At 41.3% G+C, this 19,906-nt stretch overlaps 1 protein-coding gene across 3 annotated transcripts in view; it reads left to right on the forward strand.

Moving 5' to 3' along the window:
- The window catches only part of atp8a2 (ATPase phospholipid transporting 8A2), a 624,855-nt gene that overhangs the window by 509,624 nt on the left and 95,325 nt on the right, over positions 1-19,906 (forward strand). For all 3 annotated transcript variants that reach the window (XM_078545400.1, XM_078545401.1, XM_078545402.1), the window contains 3 exons: positions 2,612-2,686; positions 4,212-4,334; positions 15,641-15,719. In XM_078545400.1, the coding sequence (XP_078401526.1) occupies positions 2,612-2,686; positions 4,212-4,334; positions 15,641-15,719 (277 nt within the window). The remainder of the gene's footprint in view (positions 1-2,611; positions 2,687-4,211; positions 4,335-15,640; positions 15,720-19,906) is intronic.

A 19,906-nucleotide genomic window follows, 5' to 3' on the forward strand; every position in this document is an offset into this window, starting at 1 on the left:
TCAGTTGTGAGGGGGTTTCAGGAAACACTTCTTCATGCAAAAGGTAATGGAACTAGTTGTCCACTTCCAGAAAAAAGCTTTTGAGGCTTGGTCAATTGAAACTTTCAAAACTGAGATTAATAGATTTTTGCTAGGCAATGGTGTTGGGGGTTACAGTGCCAAGGTGGTAGGTGGATTTAAAACACATATCAGCCATGATATCATTGCATAGTGGAAAAGATAGAGGGGGCTGAATGTTGCTACTTCTATTATATTCCTAGGTCCTGACCATTCTGCACCTGAATGCCATTTATCTGTCTTTGCTCCATATCTCTTAATATTTTTACCTAACAGAAGTTTAGGTATCTCAGTCTTGAAAGCTGCAATTGTCCCAGCATTCACAGCCTTAGAAAGGCATTGTTCCAAATTTCTACCACACTTTCTGTGAAAAGTGCTTCCTGAAAGCTTTCTTTTATTGATACGATCTAGTGGCATTGGCATTCAAGATTGGATGCCTTCAGAAATTCTCACAAATTTCTCATTGGCAGCTTTCTCGTCATCATTGTCACTTTTGATTCATATTTATTTTACCTCTTTCTGATTTATTGTTCTTTTACTTCGAGCTGATCAGCAACGTGTGACTGGAAAAGAGTGATGGTAGCATTGTGATGTTATAGAAAGTAAAAGTTATCCAAGAAACGTGTTTATATGGAAGACTTTTAGTATAGAATAGTTGAATTATAGATTATAAATGGATATATACTAATGCATCTGCAGTGACATTATCACGTTGGTAAATGAGATGTGCTGTTTTGCAAGGAGACGTAAGCTATGCTGTTAATGTGCAGCTATGTACCTTCAGTGCCACACCTTAATGGCTGGTCAGAGTTTAACTGTTGTACAGTGAGGATTGGAAGATGCTGGCAGTTTTCAGTCTCTTAGCAATCGCAAACAACCAGAATATAATTACTTGCTTTTCTATTTTTAAAAAAATTGGTGGATGAAACATGCACATGCATAGCTTTTATATAAGTAGACAGATACATAAGATTAGAGGTATGAATAGCAAGTTCATTTGTTTATTAGTTACAGCTTCTCACCTATCGTGGGTTAATTGAAGTTTTCTTTTAGTGTCCCAAGTAAATGGCATTAAAAACCGTTTCAATGTAACCAACTCATCCTTGGTGCTGTGCAACAGTAAATGATTCAAATGTGATATGTTTTGTTTGTGGTGATAGTTTATCAGGGAGAACTTTAACACTTCATGATATTGAACCTAACTTTGTCAGTCTTAATCATACAAGTAAACAACCTTTTTATGCTTGTAATAGACATATTTATTAATTTTGTTTAATTTCATTATTGCGCAGCCTTTGCATAGTGCTAGCTGTATGTAAAGAAAAACCTTGCATTTAAATAACACTTTTCCGGTCCTTGGGATACTTTGAGCTCTCAAAACCAGTGAATTACTTTTAATGAAGGGAATGCAGAGGAGATTTACCAGGATGTTGCCTGGGCTGGAGAGTTTTAGTTATGAGGAGAGATTGGATAGACTGGGGTTATTTTCCCTGGTGCAGAGGAGATTGAGGAGCGACATGATTGAGGTGTATAAAATTATGAGGAGCATTGATAGAGTAGACAGGAAGGAACTTTTCCCCTTGGCGGAGGGATCTATAACCAGGGGGCATAGATTTAAGGTAAGGGGCAGGAATTTAGAGGGGATGTGAGGAAGAAGTTTTTCACCCAGAGGGTGGTGGGAATCTGGAACTCATTGCCTGAAAGGGTGGTAGAGGCAGAAACCCTCATAACATTTAAGAGTATTTGGATGTGCACTTGCGATGCCATGGCATACAAGGGTATAGGCCTAGTGCTGGAAAATGGGATTAGAATAGTTAGGTACTTGTTTGACGGGCGCAGACTTGATGGGCCGAAGGGCCTTTTTGTATGCTGTAGACCTCTATGACTCTATTAAGAGTCATTGTTATTATGTTGGCACACATGGCAGCCAATCATTGCAAAGCAAGATTCCACAGACAGCAGCAAGATAAATGATAACACATTTTGTTGGTGTTGATTGAATTAAACTAAATGTTGACCATGACATTGAGAGAACTCCATGGCTCTACCTCATAATATCCTGCAGAATCTTTTATGTCAAATTGAGCAGGTAGAGGCTTTATTTATAGTCTCATCCAAAGAATGATTATAATCATGCGAGTGGCCATTTTCTGTTGAGGGGTGATACCATTTTCATTTTTTTTTTGTCTGGTAAGGCAAATGTTGTATAGGAGTAGCAAGACAGTGGCATAATTAGCCCATTCCCCCATAAGTGATGATGACCCATGCTGTGTGTGATTCCACGGGAGCTGAGTACCATTTTATGTGGCAAGCAGCTGTATTCCTTTTAAAGTCATGATCTTTCTTTAAAAAACAGAATTGAGAAGGAAGAGGATATGTCTTTCAAAGTTATAGCTGAGTCCAAATTATGTTCTCTTATGATGGGGAGAAAGGTTTTTACTGGAAAAAAAAGTCCTATATTATTCGGAAGTAATCTCCTATTTTCTAAGTGCCTGTTAGCTTACTGATGATGGACAATCAATTGGGAATAAGCTGTTGATTTTTTCTGTTACAGCTTTGGTTTGCATTTGTCAATGGGTTTTCGGGGCAAATTCTCTTTGAGCGATGGTGTATTGGCCTCTATAATGTGGTAAGTACCATCTGAACATTATGTTACAATGTAGGACAATGTCTTACAAAGTTTATTTACTCTAATTTGCCCCAAAAACAACTTTGATCAATAGGCCTACATCTCTTGTGCACCAAAACTTAACCTTGGGCTGGTTTTCACCGGCGCTGTGGCTCCTCTCCATGCACCGCCCCAACCACCCCCACTCTTGGCTAAATAGTCGGTGGATAGGTGAAGAATGGTAAACCTGATGTCATTTAATGGCCAGTTGGCTGGAGGCAGGATTTTTGGCCCTCAGGGAAAGGAAGACCAGCTTCAGAGAGCTCTTGGCTAACCAGATGGCTGACAGCTAGCTCTGTGTTCCCTGCAGCATCAGGCAGGAGTGGTTGCCACTGCTAAAATTGCAAACAGTCCCCAATGGAGATCGTTGCTGGAGCCGGACACCAAGATCAGTGGTAGAGATTTCACTGGGGTCAGGCTGGCAGGCCTCAGTGAGGGAGCTGGGGGGCCAGGCTTTAGAGGCCAGAGGGTGTAGGGTACAAGGGGAAGTGTGATCTTGTTTGCTGGGGGGAGGGGGGGGGGGTGCCTCCAATGGGCAGAGAGGACCCGCAAAGGAGGCCCTTTCCCTCACCTTGCCCAACACAGCCCAGGCAACTAAAACTGCAGAGCTTTTCACATGGGGCTGAGGGTAAAATACTGGCGGGGGTGGAATGAGGTCCTTAAGTGGACATTAATATGCCACCTAAGTACCACAATTGGTGTGAGGATGGAGTGTGGGCCACCCGATGCCTCTACTGCCCCATAAAATTTAGGGGCAGGCAGGTAGGTGGCGGGAAGGCCACATGCTGGATTTTATGAGCCTCCCCCCCGCGCCCCCCCCACCACCACCGCCTTCAAATCTGCCGGCAGGGGAGGGTAAAATCCAGCCCCATGTGTAAATGAGTGTAGCATCCTTCAGAGCTAATGTCTACCTGAGCCATCAAAATAAATACACAGGACCTTGATTTTTCATTTTGTCCTAAAAGGGTGTCACGAGCAACAGTGCAGCACTGCCTCATTATTGCACTTGAGTGTTCATCTAGGTTGTGAGCTAAAGCGATGCCACCCAACCCTGTACCTACAGGCAGGAGTGAGAATGGTGCCATCTGAGCCAAATATGTTGATGCTTACTATTTCCTCTGAATCCCGGTTCCTAAACGTCACTTCCTCTCCACCGTTAAAAATGTTCTCAAAACAGATTTTTCAACTACACCTTCAATCATTTCTCCTAATTCCTCCACTCTCGTATTCCTTTCTCTTACTTATTTCTATTTGTGAAGAGCCTCGGGACCCATTTTACCTTAAATGTGCTATGTAAATAGAAGATGTTTTTCACCTTGGTATTTGTGAAATATGTATAATTTATCAAATGCATACTTTATTCTAAATGTCGTGGGCTTTAATAACTTTTAGTACAGAATTTGTGATTTAGTAACCATAAAGCACTTGAAGCTTACACTCGTATCTTTTTTTTATTCACGGAAGTCCTTTTCAATTCCCTCTCCAGATTTTCACAGCCTTACCTCCCTTCTCATTGGGCATTTTTGAAAGGACATGTAGTCAAGAGAACATGCTGCGATTTCCACAGCTTTATAAGATTACCCAGAATGCAGATTGCTTTAACACAAAGGTAAATATTATGGAACCCCAGCACTATGTAAAATGCATAAGGGCAGCTTCAGTGTGATGCTAAGAATAAAAAATTATATTTTACCTGTTGCAATTTTGGGGCTGGAATTAGATATTCTCGTGTTCCGAACCCTTTGCTTTGGGAACTGGATGCCTTAAACTCAAGTGTGTCACCTTTTTTTTTAATCTTCAAGAAGCAAATTGGTTGGTTTCTTAGTAAGATAAAGTCAAATATAAATCAACAAAATGTTTTCTTTTATTTATGAAAATAAAAATTGCACAGAATTAATACTTATTTTGCAAAACTCCTTGTAACCTAAAAAATAACAAAGCTGAAAATGCTGTTCAATTCACCTTTTCTGGCTAGCATTTTCATTGAATCTAATCAGAAATGTATTTAAGGAGACAACTTCCTCTTGTTAGGTATAGATTCCATATCACATCTTGCCACACATGATGTGCTTCTTTATTTCTTGGCAAGGAAGAAAGTTTGAGATTTGACTTCTTACCCTAACCAATAATAATCCTTCAACAATAACTTGCATTTATATGGCGCTTAACAAAAATATTAGAAAAAATGGATGCGGAGCCAAATAATATATTAATTTAGGTGGACAAAAGCTTTGTGTGGATTTTAACAACAAGGACTATTTGTATTTTTAAGCACTGTTAACATAATCAGCTGTCACAAGGCGCTTCACAGAAGCATCATCAAAGAAAATTTGACGCCTGGCCACATACGGAGATATTAGAGCAGATGACCAATTTGCTTGACCAAAGAGTAGGTTTAAAGAAGTGCTTTAAAAATGAAAAAGAGTCAGAGAGCAAGAGCGGTTTAGGGAAGGAATTCCAGAGCTTAGGACCTTGGCAGCTGATGGCACAACTGACCATGATGGAGTGATTAAAATTGAGGATGGGCAAGAAGCATGCAATGAAGAAGTGCTGATATCTTGGAGGGTTGTAGATCTTGAGGAGTTTACAGAGATTGGGAGAGGCAAAGCCATAGAAGAATGTGCAAACAAGGACAAGAATTTTAAAATTGAGGTGTTGCTTAACCAAGAGCCACTGTAACCCAGCAAGCAAAGAGGTGATGAGTGAACTGAACTGGACTTGGTGCGAGTCAGGATACAGGCAGCAGAGCTTTAAGTTACCTTATGTTTATGAAGGGTGGGAGACGGGATGCTAGCCAGGATGGCATTGGAATGTGAAGTCTAGAGGCAACAAAGGCATGGACTATGATTTCAGCAACAGATGACCTGAGGTTAGGGCAGAGTTGGGCGATATTACGAAGGTGGAAATAGGTGGTATTGGTGATGGTGCAGATATATAGTTGAAAGCTCACACTGAGGTTGAATATGACACCAAGATTGTGAACAGTCTGGTTCAGCCTCTGACAAGTGCCAGGGAGAGGGATGGAGTTAGTGGCCAGGGAATGGATTTTGTGGCCAAGGCCAAAGACAATTGCTTCAATCTTCCCAATATTTAGTTGGGGGGTTCTTAAAGGAGTATAAGGAGTTCAAGAGACAGAGGGAATTGGCAGTTTGTGTGGCCAACCTTCTGACTTAGACAACTGGGGAGTATCTGGAGTGCGAAATCTTTCTCTCTCTCTCTCTGGTTGCAACACAAGTTCAGTCTACAGAGGTTAGGAGGGACAATGGTCACAAGGGGAGAGTGTACCTTCTGGAGGTTAGAACTGAATAGCATTAAAGATTTTCCTAATTCATAGAATGTATTGAGCCTGCTAAATTTTATTTTATAAGGAGCATTATGAAATAGATCGAAATTCACTGTCTAACATATCCCGTTCATTCCTTATATTGCATATGAACAAAACTAAAAATTAGTTTATAATTGATATTGTATCTCTAAAGTGTTTATCAGCTCACCTTCAAGAAAATAGTAGAAACACACGAGGGCAAGTATGACTTCGTAGTATCCACAATGGGGCAAAATCTCTACTTCTGGGAGAGACTGGTATTATTGATCCCAAGTTAGCATAGAGTGCAGACCCATAATTTGAAACAATTCTGTACAATATGTATTTAGGCCTTCTGATTTTACAGCTTTTATCTTTTTCTTTGCATTGGTGTAAAAAGGGTAAAATAGGCAAAATTAAAACAAAATATTTATAATTCTAAAACCTCGGTTTTAATCAATAAAATAACTTTGGCAGGTACAAAGCAATACTTTAAACACTTGTCAGGACATTTGTGAGAAAGGATCTGTGTTCAGGAGATCGTGAAGTAGAATCAGTACGAGTGGAGATTAGAGGCAGAATTTTCCCATTAGCGTGCGGGGGCAGGCCCCGCACGTCAGCGCGTAAAATGATGCGCAGTGACGTTGGGCGAACATCCCGATGTTACCGCACGCCAGCACGATATTTTGCTGGGCGGGTGCACATTGATGTCCGATACACGCCCGCCATTAATTAACAGGCCACGTAAGGCCATTGACTCACCAATCGACGTCGATTTTTCGGAGCCCGTACAATCTTTGGGTCGGCACACGGGAGCAACAGGCAGGTGGGTAGGACACACTTGTATTACCCTCATCCACTCACTAGGGTCGCGAGTGTGCTCAGTCAAGTATTTATTTTTGAAAGTTTTGAAACTTGCCTGTGTGATCTGCAAAATGCATACCAGCTGCTTTTTCTGGACTCTTAACCTTCAGGTCAGCACTCTGCAGTGAGGAATCTTTTCTAGGCCTGCAGGTTTCTGGAAGCCTTCCCTTAGCCTGGGAATGGGAGCTGAATTGTCCACTGGAGGCAACTCCTCTGATGAGGAAGGGAGGGCTAGAAGGGGGAGGAGGCCAGGAGTGCACATTCAGCCTCCAGGGGAGCCACCTTTGGGAGTACAGGCGCAGGCACAAGGAGCGCAGGGCCACGAGGCAGTCCAAGGCGGAAAGGATTGCAGAAGGCGCCACTATCCTGCTGCCAGAGCATACAGGCGGCGAAGCAGCTACATCAATATGCCTGAGGTGCAGTGCCAAAGGAGGCTCCGTCTCTCAAGGGAGCCAGTGGACTATACCTGTCAGATGAATGGGCCTGACTGTGTGGGTAGACACCCCATGCCAGTGTCTCTGAAGGTCACAGCTGCCCTCAACTTCTACGCCTCTGACTCTTTCCAGGGGCCGGTGAGTGACCTTTGCAGTATCTTCCAATCGTCTGTCCACACTTGTGTGACAGATGCTCTGTTCAGACGTGCATTGACCTTCATCCACTACCGTTGGGACCAGGCAAGTCAGACACAGCAACCCAGAGGCTTCGCAGCCATTGCTAGCTTCCCCTGTGTCCAGGGTGCAATAGACTGCACACATGTGGCCATCAAGGCACCAACAGGTGAGCCCGGTGCCTTCGTCAACAGGAAGGGCTTCCACTCCATGAACGTGCAGATAGTGTGTGACCACAGGATGTTGATTTTACAAGTGTGTGCAAGGTACCCAGGCAACTCCCACAATGCCCACAGCCTCAGACAGTCCCAGCCTCTTCCGTGCTGCAGCCCGGCTTGATGGATGACTGCTGGGTGACAAGGGCTATCCCCTCTAAAGGTGGCTCATGATGCCTCTCCACCATCCAAGAACAGAAGCTGAGCAGTGATACAATAGGAGCCACGGCACCACAAGCGCTGTGGTGGAGAGATCCATCGGTCTTCTCAAGATGTGCTTCTGATGCCTGGACCACTCAGGGGGCACACTCCAGTACCCCCCAGGTCATGTCTCGGTGATAGTGGTTGCATGCTGCACTCTGCACAATCTTGTGCTGGATAGGGGGGATGTAGTGGACGATGAAGATGTCGACGCAGTGGTTGCAGCTGCACACGATGAGTCCAGCAGTGAGTCCGAGGATGAACACGCACAGGGAAATGCTGAGGGGGTAGACGCTGACCTGGGCATACTCCAGGGAGGCTTTAATCCAATGGGGGGTTCTGAAAATCATTCAAAAATATAGTGCACAATGTTCATTCCAGTTACATTTCAGAGTTGACATGCCCATAGGCCCAATATTTTCCATGGAAATTTTTTCATCTGTTGTTTTACTTAACCAAATAATCTTTAGTGCCTGACATGACATTAATTACCTCTGGTGGCAATCTATTCTTTGTGTATACTATCCCTGGGTTGGGTTGGGGGAGGGGGGTGTGGGGCAGGGCAGGGTGTTGTGGAGGGCTGGGGAGGTGATGGAGAGAGGAGGCATTGGATGCGGGGGCAGAGTTCTGTGGGTGGAGAAAGCAATTTTTCTAATCTCTCCTATCCTGAATGGGATTTGCTAACTTTGCATTCATATACTCTCTCACTGCCTCCACAGTTCAACTTCAATGATCTGTTTATAGTGGAACCTGACCAGCTTGTTAATGGTTCCTCAGTACTACAAAATTTGATCGCATTAATCCACTACAAAGGTCAGAGTCTATGTTCCCATTGTCCTTTAATAAATCCATTAGCCTTATAGTACAGTCATTGTCCAATTATTCACTAATATCATGAATCACAGCCATTTTTTGTAATATCCTTAGGCTTGTTGCATAGTCGCAGCTATTATTGTCTTTAAGTGGCATGTCTAATTAGGGTCAAAGTACTAAACTGGATCAACTTAGCCTCAGTACATTGTCCTGATTTCTTATTTGTGTAATCTTTCAGCACATAGAAATCCTCTAATCTGTATTGATTTCAAGTCATCAATTGATTTTTTTCACTGGTATTTAAATTATGGCAAAATCCCTGCCCCTAATTCTATGTTGTTCTCCTTAGGCAGGACTGTCTGGCAGCAGCTATCCACAGTCAGTCCTGCTCTTTGGTTCACCTGGTTTGAATGGTGCAGGAAGGAGGACGGACTTGTCCAAATACTTTCACAATGTGTGTCTTTGTAAATGTTAAATATAGATTCAAAATTGACCAGCCCCCTGGCATGAATATATATAATGGCCAGAAAGAGACTTCTTATTCAGTACCTTGTTGCACCTCTTCCAGCTAGTCCAAGAATATAGTCAATAAAACTCTTCTCTGATTTCAACATTTTACTTACATTGAAATCTGTATTCACTGAGATTTGAACCATTAACATTTACAGCAGTCAATGACAGTTATTGTTTATTTTGCTGAAGTGAAATTGTTGCATAGTTTCCTTATTCAGAATTGGGATAATCTGCTATGCTATACTAATAGTAATCTTACTGACTGCTTAATATGGATACATAAGCAGACACAAAAAACACGGATCCTGTGCAGTCTCAACTTAGGCAACAAAGAAAAGTACTCTTTTAGTAGGTAACATGGTGGTATTCCATATTGCAACAGCAGGAATCACCAGACAAAGTGGAGGAATTCCACTTCAGTCCACCACTCTGCTGAGTTCCCAATCTCAACCATCTTACATAGAAAGATTCCAGACAGGAGAAATGAAAGGGGAATGAAAATCAGTTGTGATGTTTCAACTGGACCTATGTAGCAGATCATCTGAAAGCTGCATATTTGAGTATTGTTTAGCTATATGAATATTGCTTAATGCAGGCTCCATGAGGAATGACAGCAAATGAAATTCTATCATTAAAACATAACTGAAGGATCAGAAAATTAAAAAATAATAGAATCTCTGAGCCAACTGCCTTCAGAAACACAAAATGGAAAGGTCGAGAAATTGGAATAAAGAAAACTATTTTGTCTGTTGGTGCACATTCCAACCTGTTATTTTATATGTATGTTGTTTTGTATGCAATTTTCAGTTTTTTAAAATGAGAAATAGAAGATTATGCTAGTAAAGAATGAATATAAATATTCATGTGGCAATTTAAGAAAATAATAGTTGGAATTTATTTTTATATTTAATGTTCCTGTCCTAAAAATAAAGCAAAAAAGGAAATTGCTTCTAAGCAAGTTATGTTTGACTGATTTAGGGGACTATGTAATCATGATATTGCGGAAACAATAAAGGGTGTTAATTTTCATGCTAAATGACTCGAGGTGACCTGGCATTCTTTGTGCACATGGAGAATGTGTGGTAGTTAAAAACTTTGTGACATGGCTGATCAATGATCCAGATAACCCATGTGCAACTTTGCTCCTTGTGTCCTATTAAGGTTTATTGTGGAACCATAATTCTCTGCATTAATTATTGTGAACTTAGTGTTATTCTTACATGTGCCAGTGCTTGTCACTGTACAGTGTTGTCGAAATGTAATTCTGGTGACTTTCTAGTCTCAAATCTGGGGGTTTGTCCACAAATTAGTGAGCTTTTATATTGAGTTTTATTTGCTGGTCGTTCATTCTGTGATGCGAGAGTCTTCCTTTTTTTACCACAGGCAAAACACCTTCTGCTTGAAGGTCATTTAACCTCCAATGAGGGATATTCCATTTTCTCTATTCCTGCCAACTGTGTTCCCTTTCTAACCCCCACCCCTCACCTCGGCCTCATGACTCCCAGGACTAACAGTAGGGTTGCCAACTGTGATTGAATATATTCCTGGAGGTTTCATCACATGACTTACCCCGCCATTAGTTAGCCAACATGTCCATCCTTGAGACGCACTGCCTTCCTACACCATTAGAAAGCAAAGAGACTCATTACCCAATTGGATGATGCGTGATTGTCAGCCCAAAACAGCCTTTTTTTCCCATTTTCAATATTTTTATATCTGGTAAAGAGAATTATTCAAAGAAAATGACAAAAGCACTATCCTTTCAAATGTCGCGATGATTTCTCTCCAGGATTTTTAAACATTTTGTCTTAAAGCACTTTTGTAAAAGTAAACATGTCAACCTAGAAAACTAGCCAAAGATGATCAACAGCACATAAGAGCTGATTCAGCTCCTTAAATGTTGGCAACTTGAGAACAATCCTGATTCTATGCCCATGACATGCAGAGAAATTAGGTACACATGCTTTGTAATCTAAGTTGTTGGTACACCCAACATTCGTTCTGGTGCAATAAAAAAAAGAATTATGAGTGTGCTTCCCTGGAAAATTTTGAATATTTACATTATAAGCATGTTTACACTTGATAGATTTTTTTCAACAAGCTGATCAAGGCATGCCTTCACCAAAAGTTATCTCAACAGTCACTCTCTCACATCTAACCACCCAATTGCCCTTCCTAATTCACAAAGACTCACATCCTATCTAGATCCAGTTCATGTAGGTATTGTATCTGATGCTGTCTCCTCCACTGACCTAATCTGGGACAACTCCTCCAACCCAATTGAAGCTGGTAATCATCTTCCAGCAACTCCTCAAACTGCAACTAATCTTCCAGCCCCATCTGAACTAACAATCTCTTTCCACCATCCAAGTTTAAGCTGACAATCTCTTTCATCCACAAACCCTGGCACTCTTACCTTCCAACTCTCATTTGGTTAATCCTGGCTCTCTCCACCCATCTTAACCATGAAGCAATGTTCCCAACTCTGACCCTTCTCTCACCCTCACTTTAATTGCTGTCTATTTCTCCTTTCCATTCTCCAGTTGTTGATCCTGTCTCTTTCTTCCCCTCTTAGCAATGCCCGACCTCAGTGTTCTTGCTAAAAAGAGGAAGGTCACTGTATGCAATTGAGAGTAACTGCTATAATTTTTAAAAATTCTGCCTACATTATGTGGCATCCACAATCACTCGGATTAACAATAGCACTCAGACAGACATGGCACTGAAGGGAGGGTCTATGCTGAATCTTGTCAACAAATACCGACCAGCTCCTAATCGCATGTTAGTGTGAAATGCTGGAGGTTAGCATGTACATGCATAAAATAAATAATTAAATTGCTTATCGTTTAGAGCTGAAGATTGCATATGGTATAGTGCTAGATCATATAGAACAGAAAGACCCACTCTTAGTTTTTAGTATGTCATGCTACATGCTCTTCACTGAGGCATCGCAAGATCCCAAATTCTAACTTCCGATGATCAAATAAACAAAATATATGCACTGTCTAATGAAGAATGGCCTCTTGGATGGAGTACTGGGAGGTTACTGGCATTTCCCTAACCATACTCCAGCATGAATCAGGACCATCAGCATAAGCAAATTTGATGTTCTATTATTCTAATATTTAAAATTATGACCACCTCTGCTTGAAGGGATGCACATTAACCCAGCAGATACTATCCATTCAGAAAGCACGCACAGTAATTTTAAATAGATTGAAAATCCATCATCAATATTTAATTTTAGTGTCTAGAGCAGTCATTGTGAAACAGCACTTTGAAAAAGTACAATTCAATCTAAGCAGAATCTTTGTTGTGTTGCAATTTTTAGCTAGTCTTCAAAGAACATTGTAATGAAAGAGAACTGTATTATGGATAGGAAGTCTTATGATCATTCTTGAGAATTACATAATCCCAGTGGTAATCAAACTTTTGGAAATGTTGTACACTTTCCATCTCGATAATTACCTAAAACATAGAGCTTTATGAAAGATTGTGTGAATGCCCTGAAGGCAGCATCCCTTCAATAATTGCAGCTCATAATGGAAGTTGACTCTACAATAACTATGGTGTTAATTTAGGGCGCCTGAGTGCTGTGGCAACATGCACTTTAAAATGCATGTTGTAGTCTGGAGCTATGGGATAGTGATGGTAGAGACTCCAACTTTCTTTCCAGGAATGGCTGACCAGGAATCTCTTTCACTGTTACTGCCTGCCATTGGTACTCAACCTGTTTTGGCCACGTTGTGAATGCATCTTCCTTAGCCATCAAGTCCTGAGCTGGGACTCGAACCTGGAGCTTCTGGCTCAGAGGCAGGGTCATTACCCACTGTGCTACAGGACCTCCATACGACAACTATACTGATCCCCAGTTGATTCCTTTCCCATAGACTGTTGATCAAAGTCAGCAGTGGCAGTTCTGATTGTTGGCTGCGCAGACATTACTGACTAACATATGAAAACTATGACCCATAAAATCTCTTTCAAGAAGACAATGTAATTTTATATTGAGAATTAATTAAAATCCAGTTGTGTAGGTAACAGTGTAAATTGCAAGAGCACTTCATAAAATCACCAAAGGGAGAAGACTTTTGCATTAATTGGCATTTTTGTGGTGCTATGCATTTAGAGTAGGGGTATCCAACCACTTTATTCCAAGTCCTGGCCATTCAGTTCTATTTGTGGTTATCTAGTCTGTTAGTTTGTCCGATTTGAATTTTCTGTCGGGAAGTCTAGAAAGGGCTTTATTTTGGTGCATTATTAGTGAAAAATTCTAAATCGGAACATCAGTGTCCATTAATATCAGCAACTTGAGATATATACAAATTAATGAGGATATTGATTTAAGATTTATTTTAGGTGATCTTTGAGAGAATGTGATACGGAAGTGTTTGGCCCAGAAAGACAAAAGCTAGGGCATCCTCTGCATCAGAGCACTGAAATGCAGCATCATAGGATGGCAGGATGAAGTTTTGATTTTGTCAGTGCACTGATTTCTTGCTCTCAGTCGTGCTGCTGTCAGGAAGTGATGAGATATTTTCTCTATGGGAAGGGGTATTGTAGGCAGTGTCAATTCAGGGCTGCTTCCATTCAATGGCCTCAGCATTATGGAGATCTCGAAAAACAGGTCATCCACCTGGATACCTGGGTACTTTGGGTACTTATTGGTGTCTATCCAGGAGAAATCTGGTTCCCCCTCCTGGGAGCTGACTGTACCAGGCATGAGGATCAGGGTTCAGATCCAGTCAAGGGGTCTATCAGTACTCAAGGAAAGAGGAACTTGGGCCCAATAACACAGTGTTTTTTTCACACTCTTGAGGATCTTGGAAGATTATCTCATTTGTGGTTCACATTGAGGATTAAACCAATTGTAGCAAAACAAGAAATGAAAGTGACCCAATAAGTCTCTCAATGGAAATAAAGCAGGCATGAAATGATCGGTGAAACGTGTTACAGAGTCCTATAATAGCTTCTCATCCTCCATGAATTAAGTTCAGAATTCTTGTTATCTATAAATCCCCCTTGGCACACCCACTTATGCAATCTTCTGCAGAATTGTATTCCTTCCCGGACAGTACATTTGTCTAATTCTTTATATCCCGCCATTGGTAACAGAGATTTTAGCTGCCTTGGTCCTACACTTGGAGCTTCCTACCTAAAATTGACTACCTTGCTCCAGTTTCAAAAATATTGTCAAGATCCATCATCTCAACCAAGTTTTTGGCCACCTCTTCTTTCACTTCCTGGCTAGGCACGCATTTTCATTATCCCTATTTGTGAAGTTCTTTGGGGCATTACTTTGTTAAAGGCATTCGATCAATGCAAGTTATCATTGAGTTGGACATAAAGGCCATTTTTCAAAACAAAGTGTAGACTTAGAGCTCTAAAGAACCTTAGCCATGAAGCTGGTGTAAAGAGAACTTGGAGGCCAGGGCATTGGGGTTTAGCATGATTTAGAGCATACATGTATTGATACGTTCTGCTGGAAACCTGCACAGACATCCTTGTGTTGGGCAGGCTCTGCACTCAGAATTGAACAGAGTTTTAAAAAAAATATTATAAGTGGATGCCTGGCTGAAAGACAAAAACACTGGAAATACTACAAGAAAAGGCTGAGGCTCCTGAGAGAAGAAAAAACCCACTGTGGAATAGAGTTTTCGGTGTTAAAAGATATGATTTTCCACACCCCCAGAATTATTTTTATTTTTGTGTTCGTTAGGTTAAAAAAAAACGATATTTGTAGGGATATTTAGCTTGGTGGATGAGTAAACAACATGATCACTCAAAGGAGTTTGAGCAATAAATGCACTTCATTATTTTTGTGGCGGTTATGGTTTATTGGTTCATTTTCTTCAGCAAATGTAAAATGTATCCCAAAATAGTTAATTTTAGAGATACTGAGAAATCAATGAGAGGTTATTTTCTGATCAATGGAATATTTGAACTACTCGCACCCTGTGGGCACAGTGGACACTTGTCTACAAGCAACAGATATTTCACAGGTGAGCGCTGGATGTGAAATTTGTAATGATCAAAAATATTACAGCTCATACACATTATGATTCACTCTTCACCAATGGATGATAGCTTTGCTTTGTAAGTTTCTCATTAGCTATGTTTCTTTGTGAGGATAATTCAAAATACCTTGAGCTGAAGAGCTTTAGATGAAATGTGAATTCATAAACTGACTCATTGAAAATGCATTTAGCCACAATAAGCTATACTGAAACAATGTTAAACCACTTTGAAATGTTTCCATTACTTGAAAATGTTACTGGTGAAGTTAAACAAGTCCAGCACATTTACATCCTGTATAACTGTGTCTTATGGAGGCGGGGTAAAATGGAGGTCATGCCTTTGGCTGGCTCCTGACTCTGGAAATTTGTTTTCCCTATAGGTTTTCTGGGGTCACTGCATAAATGCCTTGGTTCATTCCATCATCCTTTTCTGGTTTCCACTAAAGGCACTTGAACAAGGTAAATGCTCCATTATTAATAATGTAACTGGAGAACAAATGCTTTCTTTCAAATCCGCCTTTTAGAAAGGATATCATTTTTCATTGGCCTACAGGGACTATATTGTTAATTTACTTCATAAAAATAAAGTAAAATGATATTTACTTATCATAGAATATCATTTAAAAACTGATAATTTAAAACATGTATGAAATGTAATTCTAACAAACTGTTACAGAATTTGAACAAAATTAGGGGCATTTCCTCATTTACAGTTATTTAACATTGTTATTATGTTCATTTTATGAGGACATTGCACTGTACTTCAGTTCCATCATGTAAGCTAGCAAACTATCTTTCCATCCCCTTCCGACCAATGTATGTCTGTTTTCTGAAAATGCTGACTCCTGGACGTGGTACAGTTGTACAAGTATCAGTTACCCTCTGTTGCATTGTCCAAGTTGTAATTTATTCATTTATAAATATTTATGTTGAATATTAGCAAACTATTTGACCTTGGCGAGAACGCCAGAGGGCATTACTGCCTTGGTCCCATCCTCACCTGATGTCCCCACACAAACACTTGCAGTAGGTGATGCTCATTATTAAGCAGATGCAAGAATATTTGTTTAATCCTTCTAGTTTTCTCCCTCCTTTCAAACCAATGAACATGGAGACTACTTAATGTACCCTATTACTAAAATTTGTTAACTCAACACTTTTTGGTTCAGCTAATCATGCAATTCATGTGTTAAGCCATTCAGAGTGTAAAATGTCTTTTTTAATGAAATTTGATATTCGACCAGTTTGCCTTTGACCCCTCTAATTTAGGAATGCTATGGTTAATATATTTCAAAACCTAAGTCATTTGTGGAAATCTTCCCAGACTATAGAACTGATCAGGACATTGGTAATTCTATTATTTTGTTCTATTTCCATCAAGTGAATGTCCAAAAAAATCAACAATAATTTCTGTTTTATGAGATAATATAGGGAAATATTTGCCAAGTTTTTTATAGAACAAATTGAAATTTTCCATCTGCGTTTGTGCGTCTGTTGCTGGAACCTTCTGAGTTTGACTTCAACTGTGGTGTTGTACTTGCCATTTGTCATAGAGGTCAAAAAGTCCCTTCGGCCCGTCGAGTCTGCACCCGTCAAACAAGTACCTAACTATTCTAATCCCATTTTCCAGCACTAGGCCCATAGCCTTGTATGCCATGGCATCACATGTGCACGTCCAAATACTCTTAAATGTTATGAGGGTTTCTGCCTCTACCACCCTTTTAAGCAGTAAGTTCCAGATTCCCACCACCCTCTGGGTGAAAAAATTCTTCCTCACATCCACTCTAAATCTCCTGCCCCTTACCTTAAATCTATGCCCCCTGGTTATTGATCCCTCCACCAAGGGGAAAAGTTCCTTCCTGTCTACCCTATCCATGCCCCTCATAATTTTATACACATCAATCATGTCCCCCCTCAATCTCCTCTGCTCCAGGGAAAATAACCCTAGTCTATCCAACCTCTCCTCATAACTAAAACTCTCCAGCCCAGGCAACATCCTGGTAAATCTCCTCTGCACTCTCTCTAGTGCAAGCACATCCTTCCTATAATGCGGATTCCAGAACTGCACACAATACTCTAGCCTAACCAGTGTTTTATACAGTTCCAGCATAACCTCCCTGATCTTATATTCTATGCCTCAGCTAATAAAGGTAAGTATCCCATATGCCTTTTTAACTACCTTATCTACCTGTCCCACTACCTTAAGGAACCAGTGGACATGCACACCAAGGTCCCTCTGATCCTCTGTACTTCCCAGGGTCCTACAATTCATTGTGTATTCCCGTCCCTTGTTTGTCCTGCCTAAGTGCATCACCTCACACTTACCTGGATTAAATTCCATTTGCCACTGATCAGCCCAATTGACCAGCCTGACTATATCCTCCTGTAATTTAAGGCTATCCTCCTCACTATTTACCACCCCACCAATTTTCGTGTCATCCGCGAACTTACTGATCAACCTTTCTACATTCAAGTCTAAATCATTTATATATACCACAAACAGCAAGGGACCCAACACTGATCCCTGTGGAACCCCACTGGACACAGGCATCCAGTCACAAAAACAACCCTTGACCATCACCCTCTGCTTCCTGCCACTCAGCCAATTCTGAATCCAATTTGCCAAATTGCCTTGGATCCCATGGGCTCTTTGCTTCGTTATCAATCTCCCATGCAAAACCTTATCAAAAGCCTTGCTGAAGTCCAAGGAGACTACGTCAAATGCATTGCCCTCATCTACACACCTGGTCACATCTTTGAAAGATTCAATCAAATTGGTCAGACATGACCTCCCCTTGACAAAACCATGCTGACTGCCCTTAATTAATCCCTGCCTCTCCAAGTGTAGATTAATTCTGAGCCTCAGAATTGCTTCCAATAGTTTCCCCACTACTGAGGTTAGACTGACTGGCCTGTAGTTCCCTGGTTTATCCCTTCCTCCCTCCTTGAATAACGGTACCACATTGGCTGTCCTCCAGTTCTCTGGCACCTCTCCTGTGGCCAGAGAGGTATTGAAAGTTATTCCCAGCGCCCCTGCTATCTCCTCCCTTGCCTCACTCGACAGCCTGGGATACATTTCATCCGGGCCTGGAGATTTATCTACTTTTAAGCCTGCCAGACCACTTGGAATCCCCTCCCCTTCTATGCTAATTTCTTTAATTATATCACAGTCCTTCTGCCTGATTTCCATACCCACGCCGTCCCTCTCACCTTGTGAACACCGACACAAAGTATTCATTTAGAACCCTACTTATGTCTTCCAGCTCCACACACAAATTGCTACTGTGGTCCTTAATGGGCCCTACTCTCTCCCTAGCTATCCTCTTACTCTTAATGTACTTGTAAAATAACTTTGGATTTTCCTTTATTTTACCTGCCAATGTTTGTTCATGCCCCCTTTTTGCTCTCCTAATTTCCTTTAAGTTCCCCCCTACACATTCTAAACTCCTCTAGGGCTTCCGCTGTTTTGAGCCCACGGTATCTGCCATAAGCCTCCCTTTTTTTCTTTATTGAATCCTGTATAACCCTCAACATCCAGGGTTCCTTGGATTTGTTGGTCCCACTCTTTATCTTTACTGGAATATGTTGTCCCTGTACTCTCCCTATTTCCTCCTTGAATGAGTCCCACTGCTCTGACATAGATTTACCCAAAAGTAGCTGCTCCCAGTCCACTCTGGCCAAATCATATCTGATCTTATTAAAATTGGCCTTCCCCCAATTTAGAACTTTGATTCTGGCCCACCTTTGTCCTTTTTCATAACAGCCTTGAATCCAGACTGCTTCACCGTGATGCTGACTGCAGGACACTCTTCCCAGACTGCTTCACCGTGATGCTGACTGCAGGACACTCTTCCCAGACTGCTTCACCGTGATGCTGACTGGAGGACACTCTTCCCAGGCCAGAACGACAGGGCATGGGAAGCTTGGGGTCATGGTTGTTGACAGAATGGAGGTGTTCTGCAAAGCGGTCACCCAATCCGTGTTTGGTCTCCCCAATTTTTTTTCATTCATGATGTGGGCGTCACTGGCTAGGCAAACATTTATTGCCCACCCCGAATTGCCCTTGTTTAGAGGGCACTTAAGAGTCAACCACATTGCTGTGGGCCTGGAGTCACATGTAGGCCAGACCAGGTAAGGACAGCAGATTTCCTTCCCCAGAGGACATTAGTGAACCAGATGGGTTTTTACAACAATTGACAATGGTTTCATGGTCATTGGTCTTTTAATTCCAGATCCTTACTGAACTTAAATTCCACCACCTGCCATGGTAGGATTCAAACCCGGGTCCCCAGAGCATTACCCTCGGTAATTACTAGTCCAGCGACAATACCGCTACGCCATTGCCTCCCCAATAACTTAGTAACTTAGCGCTGTCTATATATTACAGGATTGTTTTATATTCAGTTTTAATCCAATTTTTATTAACTCCCATGTAACCACACTTCTCCTCATACAGTTCATCAGTTAACATTGTTTTGCTTCACAACTATCCTCAACCATTACCATCAAGCCAGGGGACCAACCCTTGTTCAATGAGTATAAGAACTTGCCAGGAATAACAACAGGCGAGCCAAAAAAATGAGGTGCGAACCTGGTGAAGCTACAGCACAAAATTACATGTATGCAAGTCAGCAGAAGCAACATGC

Source organism: Cetorhinus maximus, chromosome 7, assembly GCF_964194155.1.
Source record: "Cetorhinus maximus chromosome 7, sCetMax3.hap1.1, whole genome shotgun sequence".
NCBI classification, from domain to species: Eukaryota; Metazoa; Chordata; class Chondrichthyes; order Lamniformes; family Cetorhinidae; genus Cetorhinus; species Cetorhinus maximus.